This window comes from Erythrolamprus reginae, chromosome 6 (genome assembly GCF_031021105.1).
Source record: "Erythrolamprus reginae isolate rEryReg1 chromosome 6, rEryReg1.hap1, whole genome shotgun sequence".
Taxonomy (NCBI): domain Eukaryota; kingdom Metazoa; phylum Chordata; class Lepidosauria; order Squamata; family Dipsadidae; genus Erythrolamprus; species Erythrolamprus reginae.
Window position 1 is genome coordinate 41,107,964 of NC_091955.1, and position 18,371 is coordinate 41,126,334.

Sequence of the window (18,371 nt, forward strand, 5' to 3'; positions counted from 1 at the left end):
CACAATGGCGAAACCCACACGCTGCTATTTATAGCAGCAGCCCTAATTACCGGAGCCCCACCCAAACACAGGTGGCCTCTCTTATCTTCTGTAATATGTCCTTACTTGGTCTCTTCAATGCATAATTCTGCGCTTGCGTGGGTCCAAGACGTCTTCATCCAAATCAATGGAAGATAATGGAGATTGACTGCCTGGGCTGTGTGCCAAGCTCCCCTCTTCCAAGTCCCACCTTCTTCTTCGTCCGAGGAAACTAAACTCTGAACTGACTCTGTCGGCAATAACACAGGCCTATGACATGTTGAAGTTTCCCCTGCATCCACCTCCACATTCCCTGGGGCAGGAGATGGTCCAGAGCCAACCACAACAACTATGACATACTAATAAAAAAAATAAAAACAGACTTAGAAAAATAGGCAAAACTTCAATTATCACTTCTTGGCCAAATCACCTTAATAAAGATGAATGTGCTCCCAAAATTACTATACTTGTTCCAAACAGCTCCTATTAAATTAAATATTTTTTTTTTTGATACCCTAGACAAAATAATTCATAGATTCATTTGGGCCAAAAAGAAAGCCAGAATTAAATTAAGATACCTACAGGATCACAAGACAAGAGGAGGGATGGGGTTACCAAACTGGAGATTATACCAACAGGCTGCAGCCATGATGTGGATTAAAGACTGGATAATCCTTGGAGATAGAAGATTATTGACAAAAGAGGGCTTTAATTTGGAATTTGGACGGCATTCTTATCTGTTCGGTGCGAAAAATAAACCATACACCTTTTTTAAACATAAAAAAACATAAGAAAAAACTTAATAGAAATTTGGATAAAAATTAAAGGGCAACACTATACACAACTACCCAATTGGATATCACCAACAGAAGCGATAATCTATCCAAACACATTAGACACAAATAAAATACTAACTTATGAACTATTATTAAATGATGATACCTCACTATGCACAATTCAAGGACTACGAGACAAAGGGATTACTATTGACTGGATCCACTATCTACAAATAAAGTTAAAACATAATGAAGATAAGAAAATAGGATTCCAATCGAAAAATTAGTTAGACAAAATATTATTCGGCGCAGAAGAGAAACTTGTTTCAAAATTCTATGAACAACTTCTCAGTGTAGAATTGGTGGAAGACCAGGTTAAAGGCCCCATGATAGCATGGGCACAAAATTTTGGTTACACTATTAATATTAATGAGTGGGGAAAAATATGAACTATTAATTATAATTGACAACATCTTCTACATATAAAGAAAATATCTATAAAATGTTTTACAGGTGGCATTTGCCACATGCCCGACTCTCTAAAATGTTCCCAAAAACATCCCCAAAATGTTGGAAATGCCAAAAGAAAATTGGAACTTTCTACCATACATGGTGGACCTGCCCAGAAGCCAAAAAATATTGGACCAAAATTAAAAGTCTCTTAGAGCAAATAACAAACCTACAAATTCCATTAAAACCAGAGCTATATATGCTCGGAATTATCAGGCAAAAAATAGCAAAAGAAGACAGATACCTAATAATATAACTACCGCCGCAAGAATCATATTTGCGCAAAACTGGAAATTAAGTGATATTCCATCAACCTTAAATATAATAAACAACATTTATGAAATTGCTGAAATGGATAAATTGACAATGGAAATTCGACAAAAAGACAATACAGAATTCTATCAGACATGGAAAAGATGGTATAATTGGGTTGACCAAAAAAACTATTTAAAGCTTTAAATAATCACATTACAGTCAAGTGTGTTGATTACAAGCAATCTTGTTACTCTTTATTATTCTTATACTATAAAATACTAAATATGTGAAACATATGTAGCCAAGATTTATGTAAATAGATAACAACAGTGAACGCTGTAACAACAAGGCCAACTTGTAGGTTGGCAAATATATGTTAATTTGTTTGCTTTGCTTTATGGTTTTTTTTCTCTTTTCTTTTTTTCTTTTTTTCTTTTTTCTTGTTTGTATTTGTCTTGTCTACTTTTTAGTGTAAATAAATAATAAAAATTATTTTTTTAAAAAAGAAAATAAAGAAACCATTTGAGAGCATTTCACCGAGGCAGCCTTTGTCAGCGCCATCTTTGATCGATATCCAAACTTTTAATGGTTAATTTCATTGCATTATATCATTGTTTAAAAAAGTATAGTAACAAAAAGATCGGTATAATAATTGCTTTGTGCATTTCAGTCGATATGTGAAAACGTCTGCTGAAACAGAAGACACTGAAGCATCACTCCAGTGCTGCAAGGACAATAGTATCAATGGTAATGGTCCAAATGGAATTCATGAAGAAGGATCTCCAAGTAAGGCTTGATTTTCAAAATCTGCTCTAATGTTAAACTGTGCTGTCTTCTTTTAAAGCTTATTTTGCCTTGTCAATTGCCTTTCAGCATCTTGTTATCCTTAATTCATAATCCTTGTTAACATTCTAATAAATGTAGAAAAAAGACTCTCCTTAATACTTGTGAAGTTAAAAAGTACAAACATAAGAACTTTTTTGTTGTCATAGGCTCAAATCTTATTTCATATACTGTATATCAAGGGGTCCCCAAACTTTTTACACAGTGGGCCAGTTCACTGTCCCTCGGACTGTTGGAGGGCCACACTATAAAAAAAACCTATGAACAAATCCCTATGCACACTGCACATACCTTATTTTAAACTAAAAAAGGAAATGGGAACGTACTATTTAGAGGGGGGGGGGGAAGAAGTCTGAAATTCATCTTTGTTTATGTTTTGTTTTTAATTTTCTTTTGTTAACATCTGATTGGCTATACAAGTTTTCTTGGTTTATAGAAAAATGTACAACGAAAGAAGGAAGCACTTTGGCATAATGGTTAATAAATTAGAAATATAATTGGTCTACTTTTTGAAGGAACATTAAGGAGGGAATTTAATTAAAAGAAAAGTATGTACCTGGATGACAACATTAGAAAAAAAATTGCAACTTTTTTGATGATTGATATTAGTTACTAACAAAATACCACATTTTATTCATGAAAAATTAGATGGTACACTGTATTGTTTGAATGTATGTTGAGAGAAAATTTTTTAAAAAATTACACCTCCCCCAAAAAAGTCCTTCCTTCTTCCTCCATCCCTCCATTCATTTCATTCTTCCTTCCTTCCTTCCTTCCTTCCTTGTTCCCTCCCTCCCTCATGCCTTCCTCTCCTTTCTCTCTCTCTCTCTCTTGCTTTCTTTCTCTCTCACTCATTCTTTCTCTTACTTTCTCTTGCTCTCTTGTTCTCTCTCTTGCTCTCTTTCTCTTTCTCTCTTTCTCACTCTCTCTCTCTTGCTATCTTTCTTCCTCCCTCCCTCTCTTTCTCCCCCTTCCTTCCTTCCCTCCTTCTTCCTCTCCACTTCTCTTTCTCTCCCTCTTTTTCCCTTCTCTTTCCCTTTTCTTTCTTTCTCTCCACTTCTCTCTCTCTCTCTTTTCGCTCTTTCACCTTCCCTCTTCTCTCCCCATGGAGGACTTGCCCGACAAGCCTCCACCCTCCGACTCCGGACTCCCATTCAATCCCCATTCAGAAAACTGGAGCCAGCAACTCAAAGAGGAGGAAGAGGCGGGTGTGTGCGTGTATGTGTGTGTGTTGTGCCCAGCTTGGCTTTCGGCAGGCCTTCCTTTACCTCGGGTGAAATGAGATCGAAGGGGATGTTCTTGCCGCTGTCGCTCCGGCTTCAGATGCGGAGGTGCCTCAGCAAGCGGGCACAAAGACTCACCGCCTCTTCCAGGCACAATCCCCGTCTTGGTGGGAGGCCGCCAGCGATAGACACAGGCAGTGGGGAAGGAGAGGGAGCCGCTGCCGCCCCTGGCACCGCCTGCCACGGATGGGCTGGTGCTGAGCCTCTTGGAAGTTTGCGGCGGAGTGCTCAGCCTCCCCACCCCCCAGGCACATGGTGGGCTGGCAGTGGAACGGGGAGCTCGCGCACACAGGCGCACATGAACCTTCACTAATGCAAGACTTCCCTGTACTTTCCTTGCCCCTTCCCGCCCCAACTCCGATGCCCAGCTCCCTTAGCCGCTAGAGGGAACAGTGTGCTCCTGTCACACCTGCAGGCTGGATAAATGGCCTCAGCGGGGGCGCATGCAGGCTGCGGGCCGCAGTTTGGGGACCGCTGCACTAGAGGGAACATGGCTAGGAGCCCAGGATGCAGACGCATCCTGTGCTCCTAACACTCACCCGTGGGCTGGATAAATGGCCTCAGTGGGCCGCATGCGGCCCACAGGTCGTAGTTTGGGAACCGGTGCTGTATATTATAATTCAGTTAGTGTGTACTGTTAAAAGTATGTTATTAAAAGAGGTTAATACTTTACATGTCTCATGAGATTGATCTGTTCTCTTTTAAAATAAATGTATTTTATGTCGAGAAATTGTGAAAGAATGTGGCTTTGCAATAACTGTGTCAGGCCGAAGCCTTCATGTGGAGTTAGAGAGTTCAGCTGACACAACACAAGGGGGGATGGGAGGAATAGTGAGTAGTCAGAGGGGAAAGTTACTAGACACAACCAAGGATTCCTTTCTCCAAGCCAAGGTCACCATTTGTTCTGCCTCAATTGAAGAGAAGAGGAAGTCGATAAGCCCCTGCACACGGACTGGCTCTCGTGATGAACTTGTGGGTGTCGGGGATGTAAAATGAACCTAAACCTAGGTGGGATTCTGGGAACTATTAAGAATCGGAATGACAATGGTGTAGCCAACAGGGTTCTGTTAATAAATCGAGCTCTGATTGAGAGAATTGGACTGGGACTTGATTTATTTCTCAGGTGCTATTTGGAACACTGACAGCAAATTCCAATTCTCATCTTCTTCAGGGGGCCTGAGCGCCCCTCCCTCCGCTGCCAGCTACTGGCGGAGGAGTAAACTCAGGATAAATGCAAAAGAAGGGGTTAGCCGAAGACCCTAAGGAAGGAGGGTTTGGAATTTCCAGAACTACTCCTCCAGATGGAGTAAAAAGAGATGAAGGCACAGGAGGGGCACGGCAGAAGAGACCTGCTGATGAAATGACCCTTCCCTCAGGATTTGTGTCTTCTTGGAGCCTTGGGAGGCCAGGACCCTCTGACCAAGAGAATTGAGACACAATTCAGTGCCGGCTGGTCGCCCCACATAGATTGGAGATTGCTGAGAAGCCAAGTTGTCCACCAGCCTGAATTTGGGAGCCTGCAATCGGTGTCCAGGAGCCAGTCCCTCGCAGATCTCCCCGACTATTTTGGACATCTGAGTGTAAGTGGAACAACCCCTAAACAGAACCCCCAGACCCCCGGATGGGTCTTGAAATGCTGGGTTAGGGAAGGAGACCCGGCGAAGTGAAGAAACTCTTTCCACATGGCTGCGAGTGAAACTCCTAAAGGTGCTCCAGCAGAATTGAAAACTACCTGGGTGATCCTTCCTTTTGAGCCCAGGCTGGTACCCAGATCCAATTGGGGAGGCCCCAAGCAAAGGAGACAAGAGCCTGGGGAACACCCTGAGATGAAGACACCTGGGACAGTGTATATTCTGGGGATAGGATGGTCCCAGTGGCAGTGGGGCCCTTACTTCCCCCCTGCTCAGGAATTCCAACAGCCAAGCCTTTTGAGTGAAACTGTGAGAACGACTACCGTTTCTTTTCCTGCCCAGCCTCCTCCCCCTGGGCCTTCCCCTGCCAGCGGAATGAGAGTGAGACAGGAGCCCCCTCCTCAGTGGGGTGGATGCATGCATTGTTTAACACCCCTTTGCCTGCCGCCTTGCCTGCTGCAGTCCCCCCCCCCCCAGATTGCCCAGCCCACCTTCCTTCCAGGCAAAATGTGATGGGGATCCGAAGAAACGTAATTACTTTCTCTACAGAGTGGTAGCATTTGTAAGGCAACACTGCCATTTGTTTCCAAAAGATCGTGAGCCGACTGAGGACATTTCTGAGGCTTTAAATGAAGGGGAAGCAACTGAGTTTATAGCTGAACTATTTGATGAAGCCGCTCTTGAACTAAACGATGTGGTGGGGTTTGTTGAGATAATGAGATTGAGATTTGAAGACGTTGCAAGCTAGGTAGATGCAGAAAACAAGCAGGCTGACCAGTGATGGAATTGGTGTGGGAGTTCAGAAAAGCTGCAGGAAAATTAAGGTACTGGCCTGAAAGATTATTAATCCATACTTTTAAAAATGCTCTTGACCCAGAATTAAGAAGGTCATGTAAAATCCGGGGAATCCCTTGGGCCATTCAGAATTGGTGCGCCACGGCGATTACTTTGGAGGAGGTGGTTTGTACTGAAAAGAACCCACCCCCCAGCCATGCCTCCAACAGACCTCCAGAATGCCGCCCTTCCCTTCTCAAGCTGGGGCCTTCTTGTTCAGAGGCCATGAGGGGAATAAATTGCTACCGGTTTTCTAAACAAGGACACAGAGCATCTGAGTGCCTGGCACCAGCTCCTTCTCTCTCCCAAGAGCCAAACCTTGCGCAACAGCAAGGAGAAGACCTGGAAGACCCTCTGAATCAGGGCATTGGGCTTTTCAAACAATGGAGCTGTTTCCTCCTGAGGATACTCCTGGAGCCGAATAAGCCATCCCTTCAGGACCCAGCCCCAACTGGAATGAGGAACCTGCTGGAGAAGACGACCCAATGGTGAGTGAAACCATTCCCCCATTCATCCTTAAGGCGAAGATTAAAGTAATCACCACAGGGGGAGGGGGAAGTAAAGGCCCTGCTAGACACAGGATGCTCCAGATGTCTAATCAGCAAAGCAGTAGTTCAAAGATTAAAAATCCAAACCAAACCTTTAGCCAAACCCATCCGGTTCCAACAAGTGGATGGTTCCCTCATAGGCGGAGCGCCAGCCACGCTCCTGACAGAACTAGTTGAGTTACAAATAGGTCGATACCGTGAACTCCTGTGGTTCATAGTCACCCCCAAAATGTCAGAAGCCATCATACTGGGTTTGGTTGGATAAATGGACCCCCACTATAAAGTGGGAGGATGGATATCGCAAGCTTTTCCTCCACATGGGGCCTACCCCACACACAGAAAAAATGACAAGAAAAGTCCTTTCCCCCAAGTGAGAGCAGATGGGCCCTTAGTAGCAGCAACGATGAAGGAAAGGTCTCCAAAAGATACCCCTTGAATATAGAGACTTGGAGAGAGTTTTCAGTGAGGAAGATTGCAATGAATTTCCACCTCACAGACCGTGCAATAGAACTTGAGCCAGGGGCAGCTCTCCCAAGACTTAGAATGTATGCAATGTCACCAAGGGAGATGGAAGAGCTGAGAAAGTACATAGACACCAACCTGAGAAGGGGATTCATTCAGCCTGTGAATTCCAAGATAGCAGCCCCGGTGCTCTTTAAGGAGAAAAAGTACAGAGGCATTCATCTGGTAGCGGATTTTCACAATCTAAATGCATTATGCATACAAAACACTTATCCCCTCCCACTTATGATCTACTCAATCATCTAGCAAAGGGGAAAATATTCACCAAGCTGGATTTAAGAGAGGCTTATTATTGCATCTGAATAAAGGAACGGGATGAGTGGAAGACAGTTTTTGGGGAGTTTCCAATTCCGTGTGATGCCATTTGGCATAAAAGGAGCCCCCGCGGAAATCATGCAGTACATCAATTAAGTATTACACACCCACCTTTACGATGGTGTCCTTGTGTATTTAGATGACATTCTTATCTATAGTCAGAACCTACCTGAACACGTCAAATTGGTGAGGCAAGTCTTGAAAAAACTTTTGGCTGCTAAGCTCTATGTGAAACTTTCCAAATGTGAATTTCACAAAACTTCAGTAGACTATGTTCGATACCGCATAGCAACCAAAGCATAGAGATGGACCCAGCCAAGGTGAAGGCTGTGCTTGACTGGCAAGCTTCCCGCACGCACAGACAACTGCAGAGTTTCTTAGGATTCACAAATTTCTATCGACAATTCATTCCAGCTTTCGCTGAAGTTGCTTTGCCCTTAACTGAACTCCTAAAAACCGGTTCCACTCCTACTAAGCCCAAACATTCTCAGCCAATTAGATGGACAATGGAATGCCAAAAGGCTTTCGAAGGCCTAAAAAGACTTTTTGCAAAGGAACCAATCCTGCAACATCCGGACCTAACATGAAAGTTTGTGATTCAGTCAGATGCCAGTGATGTGACAGTGGCAGCTGTGTTGCTACAAGAGAATGGTGAAGGACAGTTGTTGCCATGTGCATACCTTTCTAAAAAGCTGATCCCCATCGAAAGGAGATGGGCCATATGGGAGAAGGAAGCATTTGCTATTCGAGTGGCATTGGAGGCATGGAGACATTTCTTAGAGGGTGGACCAATTCCTTTCGAGATGTGGACTGAGCATAAGAACCTTGAGGCATTAAAAAAATCCCTGAAAGCTTTCTCCTAAGAAGTACAATGGACTCAATACTTCAAACGATTTGACTTCACACTGAAGCACATCCCGGCTGGGAAGAATCTTCTTGCGGACGCCTTGTCGCGTAAACCCCAGTATAACAGCCAAAGAGAAGAAGAAATCCACCCGATCATCCCATGTTCCCCTTCATCTTCGGAACCTAAGGAGAAAGCTGCTCCTGTCCACACTCGAGGCCAGATGAGGAGACAATCATCACCCAAAAAAAGGAGTGGGAAACCAGATTGAAGTCTACCTTAACGACTGACCAGTTGTTCGACAACCACAAGGAAATCCTGACACTAAGAGAAGTTTAGCTTGGAAGGGAGCCAAATTATATGTGCCTGTCAGCCTGCGAATAGAAATTGTCCAACGGAGTCATGACTCCAGACTAGGGGGTCACTTCGGGTTCCTGAAAACATTGCACCTACTGCGAAGACAATTCTTGTAGCCTAGGATGCGAGCAGAAGTCGAAGATTATGTGAAAAGTTGTACCACCTGCGCCACCAGGAAACATAGGCCTGCTAAACCTTTAGGGTTGTTGCAGCAAGTTGCCGATCCTAGCAGGCCCTGGGAAGAGATAGCAATGGATTTTATTGTGGAACTCCCCAAGAGCAAGGGAAACACCATTATTTGGACTGTTATTGATTTGTTCTCCAAACAAGCTCATTTCATCGCTTGTTCAGGACTGCCCACAGCCAGACATCTGGCTAAGTTATTCTTAAAACACATTTACAGATTGCATAGAGTTCCTCATAGGATTATATCAGATCGAGGGGTCCAATTCACCACTAAGTTCTGGAGAGAATTCATCCGTACCATTGGTTCCACCCAAGGACTTAGCTCTGCATTCCACCCTACTACGAATGGAGCCACTGAGAGAGCTAACTCCCTAGTGGAACAATACTTCTGATGTTACATGAGTTACCAACAAACCAATTGGGCTGAACTACTGCCTTTTGCGGAAGTAGCGTACAACAACTCTACACAGCAGTACGGGACTAACTCCTTTCCAGGTCACCAGTGGACAAGATTTTGTTCCCATGCCGGAACTACCTATAGAACCTCCTTTGTCCATCATGTTGGTGGAGTGGATCGAGAAACTGAAGAGAGGATGGGAGGACACCAAGAAGGTGCTAACAGAGACCACAAAAGCTTCCAAGAAACAAGCACACAAACACCGATCTCAACCCCCTTTTAAAGTGGGAGATAAAGTTTTCCTGTCAACCAAATACATTCGGCTAAGGCTGCCTAGCAAAAAGCTAGGTCCAAAATTTTTAGGCCTTTTCCCAATTGTGAAAGTAATCAACCCGGTCACGGCGCAGCTCGCATTGCCTAGAATCCTAGGGAGGATCCACCCCGTATTTCACTGCAGCCTGCTAAAGCCTGTGATCGGGTCCAACATTAGGCCATGTGCACAGTCGCCTCCTCCCCCAGTAGTGATTCAGGGGGAGACTCACTATGAAGTGAAATTTTTTTTAGATTCCTGTATTTTCCGAGGCAAACTGCAGGACCTGATTCATCGGAAAGGGTAAACCCAGTCGGAAGCAACCTGGGTTAACAGCTGTGATGTCAAAGCTGATAGATTAATCAAGCGGTTTCGTGAAACTTACCCAACCAAACCGAAATGTCTTTAACTGATTTAACTGATACTAACCCCTATATGTTTATTCTAATTTTCCAGGAGATGGTTCTTTGCGAACGAGGACCGCCTGCCAGGCTGAAGCCTTCATCTGGACTTAGAGAGTTCGGCCTGACACAACACAAGGGGGGATGGGAGGGGTAGTGAGTAATCAGAGATGAAAGTTACTAGACACAACCAAAGATTCCTTTCTCCAAGCCAAGGTCACCGTTTGTTCTGCCTCAATTGAAGAGAAGAGGAAGTCGATAAGCCCCTGCACACAGACTGGCTCTCATGATGAACTTGTGGGTGTGGGGGATGTAAAATGAACCTTAACCTAGGTGGGATTCTGGGAACTATTCAGAATCGAAATGACAATGGTGTAGCCAACATGGTTCTGTTAATAAATCGAGCTCTGATTGAGAGAATTGGACTGGGACTTGATTTATTTCTCAGGTGCTAATTGGAACGCTGACAAACTGCTCTTTCATCTAATAGAATTGTGCCATTCATATGTATTTTTGTTTCATGCTATACAGTTATAATTATTGGGCTTAAAATAATATGGGCAACACTTAATAAAATTTATGTAAAGTCTTAGCAGAAAGATTGAATACAATTCTAAAGAATCAGAGTTACTCTTTTTATTAAAAATACAGCCTATATAGTTGAATAAGTTGGAAATTGCTTAAAATAATTTAGTATAGAATATACACAGATTCTTTTCTCCTTTATTGTTCTGAAATATTTAAGTTCCTAGACCAGTGATGGCAAACCTTTTTTCCTTGTGTGCCAAAAGAGCATGTGCGTGCGCTATTATGCATGCATGAGTGCCCACACCCATAATTCAATGCCTGGGGAGGGCGAAAATACCTTCCCCCAGCCTCTGGAGGCCAGAAACAGCCTGTTTCCCAACTTCTGGTGGGCCCAATAGGTTCGTGTTTTGCCCTCCCCAGGCTCCAAAGGCTTCCCTGGAGCCTGGGGGGACAGTAAAAATGCCTTCCCCCATCTCCCCGGAGGCTCTCTGGAAGCCAAAAGTGCCCTCCCAGAGCCTCTGAAAACCAAAAATCAGCTGGCAGGCAAACATATACACATTGGAGCTGAGCTAGGGCAATGGCTTGCATGCCAGCAGATATGGCTCCGCGTTCCACCTGTGGCACCCATGCCATAGGTTCGCCATCACTGTCCTAGACCATTTACCTCCTCTCAATAGCCAGTGATATCCTCAATCCTATAATATTTAAAGAAATCTCTTAATTGATTAGAACCCATATTATTTATTATTCTTAGTAACATTCCTTTGGCTTAATAAATCTTCCAAATGTAAGGTAAATCAGGTAGGCTTTACCTGTCCTGGTTTCTCAATATGAATAGTTTATATAATGTTAATCTAGTTTTATGCATGTCTTTCAACTTCTAACACGAACAATTTAAATTTATGTTTCAGAATTTTACATTAGAAAGAGATAGTCATACTGTAACTCTTTAATTATGCCTTCATTTTATAATCTCCATATCCAAAAGTCAAAGATATTCATTGTATCATTATGTCTTCTATCACAGGTGAAATGGAAACTGATGAACAAGATGATGAATCTAGTCAGGATCAAGAACTACCATCTGAAAATGAAAACAGTCAGTCGGAAGATTCTGTGGGAGGTGATAATGATTCTGAAAATGGATTATGCACAGAGGATTCCTGCAAGGATCAACTTCTAGGGCACAAAAAACGATTGTTCACATTCCAGTTCAACAGTCTAGGCAATACAGATATCAATTATGTCAAAGATGACACCAGGCATATACGATTTGATGACAGACAACTTAGACTAGATGGTACGTTTGACAATGGAATAAATTGGATTACAATTATTATTTGGTCAATGAATAAATAATATTTGTCATATTTTAGGGCAAATCCTAACAATAAGATATATAGTAAAAATGCTAAATAGAATACACAGTATATTTTTTTAAAGTTTTACTGTATTTTTTGATGTATAAGATGCACCTTTTTCTTTCCTAAAAGGGGCTGATAATTAGTGTGTGTCTTATACTCTGAATGTAGCTTTTTTTTAAGCCCTAACCAGCTGCTAACGATCTTCCGAGCTCTTGCCTTGCAGACTCTGTCATTGTTTCACTCTCTGAAGAATGTTTTCAAGCCCTAAGTCTTTGCAAGATTTGTTTCATTATTCTAACTTGTTCTGAGTTAGTTTCTTCCCAGCCCTAAACAGGTGCTAACAATGTGCCCAGCTTTTACTGGCTTGCAAGCTCTTTCATTGTTATTCTCTGCAAAGAAGAATGTTTTCCAAACCTTAAATCTTTGCAGGGTTTTTTCTATTGCTCTACTTGCTCAGACTTTCTTTCCAGGTGCTAATGAAGTTCCCAGCTCTTTTTTTTTTAATTTCTTTTTATTGTTTTCATAAGTACATATACCACATTTTGTTTGTTCAGTTTACAGATCTTGTCCAACTTTTTTACCTGTTACAATCGTTCTTAATTATGTTAGGTCTTATAAGTAATAGTATGCAATAAAGTACAGAATAAAACCATACAAAAGGCATTTGTTATTTACAATTTGTACTGCAATTTTGTATCATATTATACAAAAAATTTCTTCTGAATCCATTTGTGCCAATTACACCACATATTTTTAAATTCATTAATTCTATTTCCCTTAAGTAAGTTTGTCATCTCGTCCATTTCTGCACATGAGTATATCTTGTCTATTATTAAGTTTGTATTAGGAGTCTGTTCATTTCTCCATGTTTGCGCTATCGCAATTCTAGTAGCTGTGTTTATATGTGTCAATAAGAAAAGTGTTTGCTTAGAGTATGATTTTTTCCAAATTCCAAGAAGGATGCCCTCGGGTGAATATTCTATTTCTTCCTTTGTAATTTCCTTGAGCCAATTGTGAATGGTTTCCCAGATTTTTTTGAATTTTAGAACAGGACCGCCACATGTGGAAAAAAGTGCCTTTTTCTTTTTTACATTTCCAGCATATGTTTTGTAATGCTGGGTAAATCTTGGCTAATCTTGCTGGCGGTAAATACCATCTGTATAGGAGCTTATAATAATTTTATTTATATGCTGAGGATAAAGTAATTTTAGTTATTACATTCCATGTTTTTTCCCATTCTGCTATATGAATTTCTCTTTGTATATTTTTCTCCCAGGCTACCATAGGGTTTTTAATCACCTCTTTTTCTTTGTCTTGTTCTAATAGAATCTGATATAATTTGGTTATCTGTTTATCCTCACATCCTGTTAAAATCGTATCCAGGGTTTGAGTAGAAATTGCTATGCCTGCTGTTTGTTTGTCCTTATTGTATCTAGATGTTATTTGTGTATATGTCCACCAGTCAATTTTATAGTTTTGTGACTCCAATTCTTGTTTAGTTTTTAAGTCTCCGTTTGGGTGTAAGATATCTTTGTAACTAATAGTTTTAGTTGAATCTATCAGATTTGGATAGGCTATAGCTTCCATAGTGGATCTGGGGATTTTATTGTAAAATTTTTTTTAATCTCGTACCATGTTTTTATGAGCGATTTTCTAATCGGGTGTTTATTGAATGTAGTCTGTTTTTGTTTTTCATCCTTCCATAAGTAAGCATGCCAGCCCATCTGTAAATCGTGGCCTTCAAGTACCAGTATTCTTTTATTTGTCAGGTTAATCCATTCTTTTATCCATGTTAAGCACGCTGCGCTATAGTATTGTTTTAGGTCGGGAAGTCCTAATCTTCCTCTACTTTTGGTGTCTTGGAGGTATCTAAATTTGATTCTCGGTTTTTTATTTTGCCATATGAATTTTGAGAAAATTTTATTAATCTCTTTAAAAAAGTTTTGTTCAATATTGATTGGAGCAATTTGAAAAAGGTAGAGGAATTTTGGCAAAATGTCCATTTTTATCACGGCAATTCTGCCTAACATAGATAATTGCAAGTATTTCCATTTTTCTAGATTTTTGTTTGTTTCTTGTAAAAGTTTATTATAATTATCTTTTTTGAGAGATATAATTTTATTTGATATTGTTAATCCTAAATATTTAATTCTTTTTGCGGTTTGTAGTTTTGTGGTTTCTTCCAGTTTCTTGATTTGTTTGATGGTCATATTTTTTGTCATGAGCATCGTTTTTTGTTTGTTAATTTTTAATCCTGAGAGTTCACCACATTTTTCTATTTCTTTAATTAGTTCTGGGCCAGATCTTATAGGGTCTTCTAAGAAAAATACAATATCATCTGCATATGCCTGCAGTTTGTATTCTTCATCTTTTATCTTAATTCCTTTTATTTCTTTATTATGTCGAATTTTATTTAATAGTATTTCCTGAGTTAATATGTATAGTAGAGGAGACATTGGGCATCCCTGCCTTACACCTTTTTCTATCGAAATTAACTTAGCCATATCATTATTAATTATCGCTCTGGCTGATTGTGTTGTGTATATATTTCTAATAATATTTTCAAACTTAATGCCCAGTTTTAATTCTTTGATTACTTCCAATAAGTATTGCCAGTTGACACTATCAAAGGCTTTTTCTGCGTCCAGAAAAGCTAGGGCTACTTGTTCTCCTGGATGGGCTTCACAATATTCTATAATGTCTAGGACTGTCTTTGTACAACTTGAGATTTGTCTGTTTGGTAAGAAGCCATTTTGGTCTGGGTTAATTATTTTATTTAGAATATTTTTTAATCTTTCTGATAGTATTGTCATGAAGATTTTATAATCCGCATTTAATAGGGATATTGGTCTGTAGTTTCTTATTTTTTGTTTATCTGAGCCTTATTTTGGGTATCGTTGTGACTCCCTCCAAGTATTCGGAATTTTGGCTTGTTCCAGGATTTCATTATATGTTTCCAACAATATGGGTTCAAATAGTTCTCTATTATGTTTGTAGAATTCTCCTGGGAGTCCGTCTGGACCTGGGGTTTTATTGCTTTTTTGTTTTTTTAAGGCCATTTGGATTTCCTGTATGGTTATTTTCATATTTAATAGTTGTTTATCTGGCTCTTCTATTTTTAATATATTATTTTCCTTTATATGTTTAACAATTTTTATATCTTCTACTAATTCCTCTTTATATAAAGTTTGGTAATAATCTTGTACAATTTCTTTTTTCTGCTGTTCATCATATTGTAATATTCCGTTCTTATCTTCTAATTGGTAGATTAATTTATCGCTTCTCGCTTTTTAAATTTTTTGCGAGAGCCATCTACCTGGTTTGTTGGCCGTTTCGAAATGTTTTTGCTTTAGATGTTTAATGTTTCTGGCAAGTTTTTGTTGTTCTATGGAGTTTATTTTATATTTGGCTTCTCTTAATGAGTTTATTGTTTGGTTATTTGTAGGGTCTTGTTGGAGGGTTTTTTCCAAATTAACTATTCTATTTGTGTAATAGTTATATTCTGCCTTCTCTTCTTTTAATTTTTTAGCTGCAAATGATATTGTTATTCCCCTCGTATATGCTTTTAGTGTGTCCCACAATGTTTGTGTTGTAGTAGGTTGTTTTCTATTTTCTTCCAAGAATAATTTTATTTCTTTATTAATCATCTTTGTATATTTCTCATCTTGAAGTAGATTTATGTTCAATGACCATCTCCTATATTCTTTTTTTGTTCCTTGCCATGTTATTTATTTATTTTATTTATTTATTTAATTTATTTATTATTTATTTATTATTTGGATTTGTATGCCGCCCCTCTCCGAAGACTCAGGGCAGCTCACAGCAAGTAGTACAAATCATAAATAATCCAATCAGTTAAAATATTTAAAGCTTTAAAAAAAACCATATACTAACAGACACACACACAAGCATACCATGTATAAATTAAACATGCCCAGGGGGAGATGATTCAATTCCCCCATGCCTGACGGCAAAGGTGGGTTTTGAGGAGTTTACGGAAGGCAGGAAGAGTAGGGGCAGTTCTAATCTCCGGGGGGAGTTGGTTCCAGAGAGCCGGCGCTGCCACAGAGAAGGCTCTTCCCCTGGGGCCCGCCAACCGACATTGTTTAGTTGACGGGACCCGGAGAAGGCCCTGGGATTCGTGCGGCAGGAGGCGGTCTCAGAGATATTCTGGCCCAATGCCATGAAGGGCTTTAAAGGTCATAACCAACACTTTGAATTGTGACCGGAAATTGATCGGCAGCCAGTGCAGACTGCGGAGTGATGGTGAAACATGGGCATACCTAGGTAAGCCCATGACTGCTCTCGCAGCTGCGTTCTGCACGATCTGAAGTTTCAGAACACTTTTCAAAGGTAGCCCCATGTAGAGAGCATTACAGTAGTCGAACCTCGAGGTGATGAGGGCATGAGTGACTGTGAGCAATGAGTCCCGGTCCAGATAGGGTCGCAACTGGCGCACCAGGCGAACCTGGGCAAACGCCCCCCTCGCCACAGCTGAGAGATGGTTTTCTAATGTGAGCTGTGGATCGAGGAGGACGCCCAAGTTGCGAACCCTCTCTGAGGGGGTCAGTAATTCCCCCCCCCCCAGGGTAATGGACGGACAGATGGGATTGTCCTTGGGAGGCAAAACCCACAGCCACTCCGTCTTATCCGGGTTGAGTTTGAGTCTGTTGACACCCATCCAGGCCCCAACAGCCTCCAGGCACCGGCACATCACTTCCACCGCTTCGTTGACTGGGCATGGGGTGGAGATGTAAAGCTGGGTATCATCAGCATATTGATGATACCTCACCCCATGTCCTTGGATGATCTCACCCAGCGGTTTCATGTAGATATTAAATAGCAGGGGGGAGAGGACCAACCCCTGAGGCACCCCACAAGGGAGAGACCTCGGAGCCGACCTCTGACCCCCCACTAACACCGACTGCGACCGGCCAGAGAGGTAGGAGGAGAACCACTGGAGAACAGTGCCTCCCACTCCCAACCCGCCCAGCCGGTGCAGAAGGATACCATGGTCGATGGTATCGAAAGCCGCTAAGAGATCGAGGAGCACCAGGACAGAGGATAAACCCCTGTCCCGGGCCCGCCAGAGATCATCCATCAACGCGACCAAAGCGGTTTCCGTGCTGTAACCGGGCCTGAAACCCGACTGCTGGGGACCTAGATAATCGGCTTCTTCCAAGGACCGCTGGAGCTGCAGTGCTACCACCTTCTCAACAACCTTCCCCATAAAGGGAAGGTTGGAGACTGGATGATAGTTATTAAGTACGGCTGGGTCCAGGGAAGGCTTCTTGAGGAGGGGGCGCACGAGCGCTTCTTTATAGAGTGTTGGAAAAACTCCCCTCCCCAAGGAAGCGTTGGTAATCTCCTGGGCCCAGCTCCGTGTCACCTCCCTGCTGGCCGAAACGAACCAGGAGGGACACGGATCCAGTAAACAGGTGGCGGAACTCACAGCTCCAATGGCCTTGTCCACTTCATCAGGTGTCACCAGATCAAACTCTTCCCAGACAGGTGGACAAGTACGTGCCCCAGTCACCTCGACTGACTCGTTGTCAGCCGACTCTGTTTTACAATTGGAGTCAAGGTCGGTCCGGATCTGAGCTACTTTATCAGCGAAAAACGTGTTAAAGTCCTCGGCACTACTCTGCAAGGACTCCCCAACTCCCCCCTGGTTAAGAAGGGAGCGGGTCACCCTAAACAGAGCGGCTGGGCGGGATTCCGCTGATGCAATCAAGGCGGCATGGTACGCGCATCTTGCCGCCTTGAGCGCCACTTTGTAAGTCTTAATAAAAGCTCTTACAAGTGTTCGATCAGATTCAGACCTACTCTTCCTCCATTGCTTCTCTAGACGTCTCTTTTGGCGTTTCAATTCCCGGAGCTCCTCGTTGAACCATGGGGCTCTACGGGGTCTAGCACCATGGAGAGGTCACAAAGGCGCAATCCGGTCAAGAGCCTCCGCAGCAGCCCTGTTCCAGGCCTCCGCAAGAGACTCCGCCGAACTGTGGATGAGTGCCTCTGGAATAACCCCAAGCGCCGTCTGAAAGCCCTCTGGGTCCATCAGGCGTCTGGGGCGGAACATCTTCATTGGTTCCGCCTCCCTGCGGGGAAGGATTGGAGCCAGGAAGTCAAGCCGTAGTAGAAAATGGTCTGACCATGACAAAGGCAATGCTTCTAAGCCCCTTAGTCTCAGACCATTTCTCAATTGCTCGGAAAGGAATACCATGTCAGGTGCGTGCCCTCCCTCGTGAGTCGGACCCTGTACTACTTGAGTCAGGTCCATGGCTGTCATGGTGGCCATGAACTCCTGTGCCAACCCAGAGGTTTCATCGAGTGACGGCAGATTGAAGTCCCCCAGGACAATGAGTCCGGGGAACTCCACCGCCAACCCGGCTACCTCCTCGAGTAGCACAGGCAGGGCTTTTGACACGCAGCTGGGAGGCAGGTACGTG

The 18,371-nt window shown here is 42.4% G+C and overlaps 1 protein-coding gene across 13 annotated transcripts in view; it reads left to right on the top strand.

The window, feature by feature from the left end:
* The window catches only part of USP15 (ubiquitin specific peptidase 15), a 230,599-nt gene that overhangs the window by 167,119 nt on the left and 45,109 nt on the right, over window positions 1-18,371 (top strand). For 11 of the 13 annotated variants that reach the window (XR_011559478.1, XR_011559475.1, XM_070755598.1 and 8 more), the window contains 2 exons: window positions 2,230-2,345; window positions 11,586-11,858. Coding sequence is in view for 11 of the 13 variants with exons in the window: in XM_070755598.1 (XP_070611699.1) it covers window positions 2,230-2,345; window positions 11,586-11,858 (389 nt within the window). In the remaining 2 variants the exon portion in view is untranslated. Of the gene's footprint in view, window positions 1-2,229; window positions 2,346-10,085; window positions 10,448-11,585; window positions 11,859-18,371 lie in introns of those variants that run through there. The other 2 variants (XM_070755607.1, XM_070755609.1) reach the window with 1 other exon arrangement.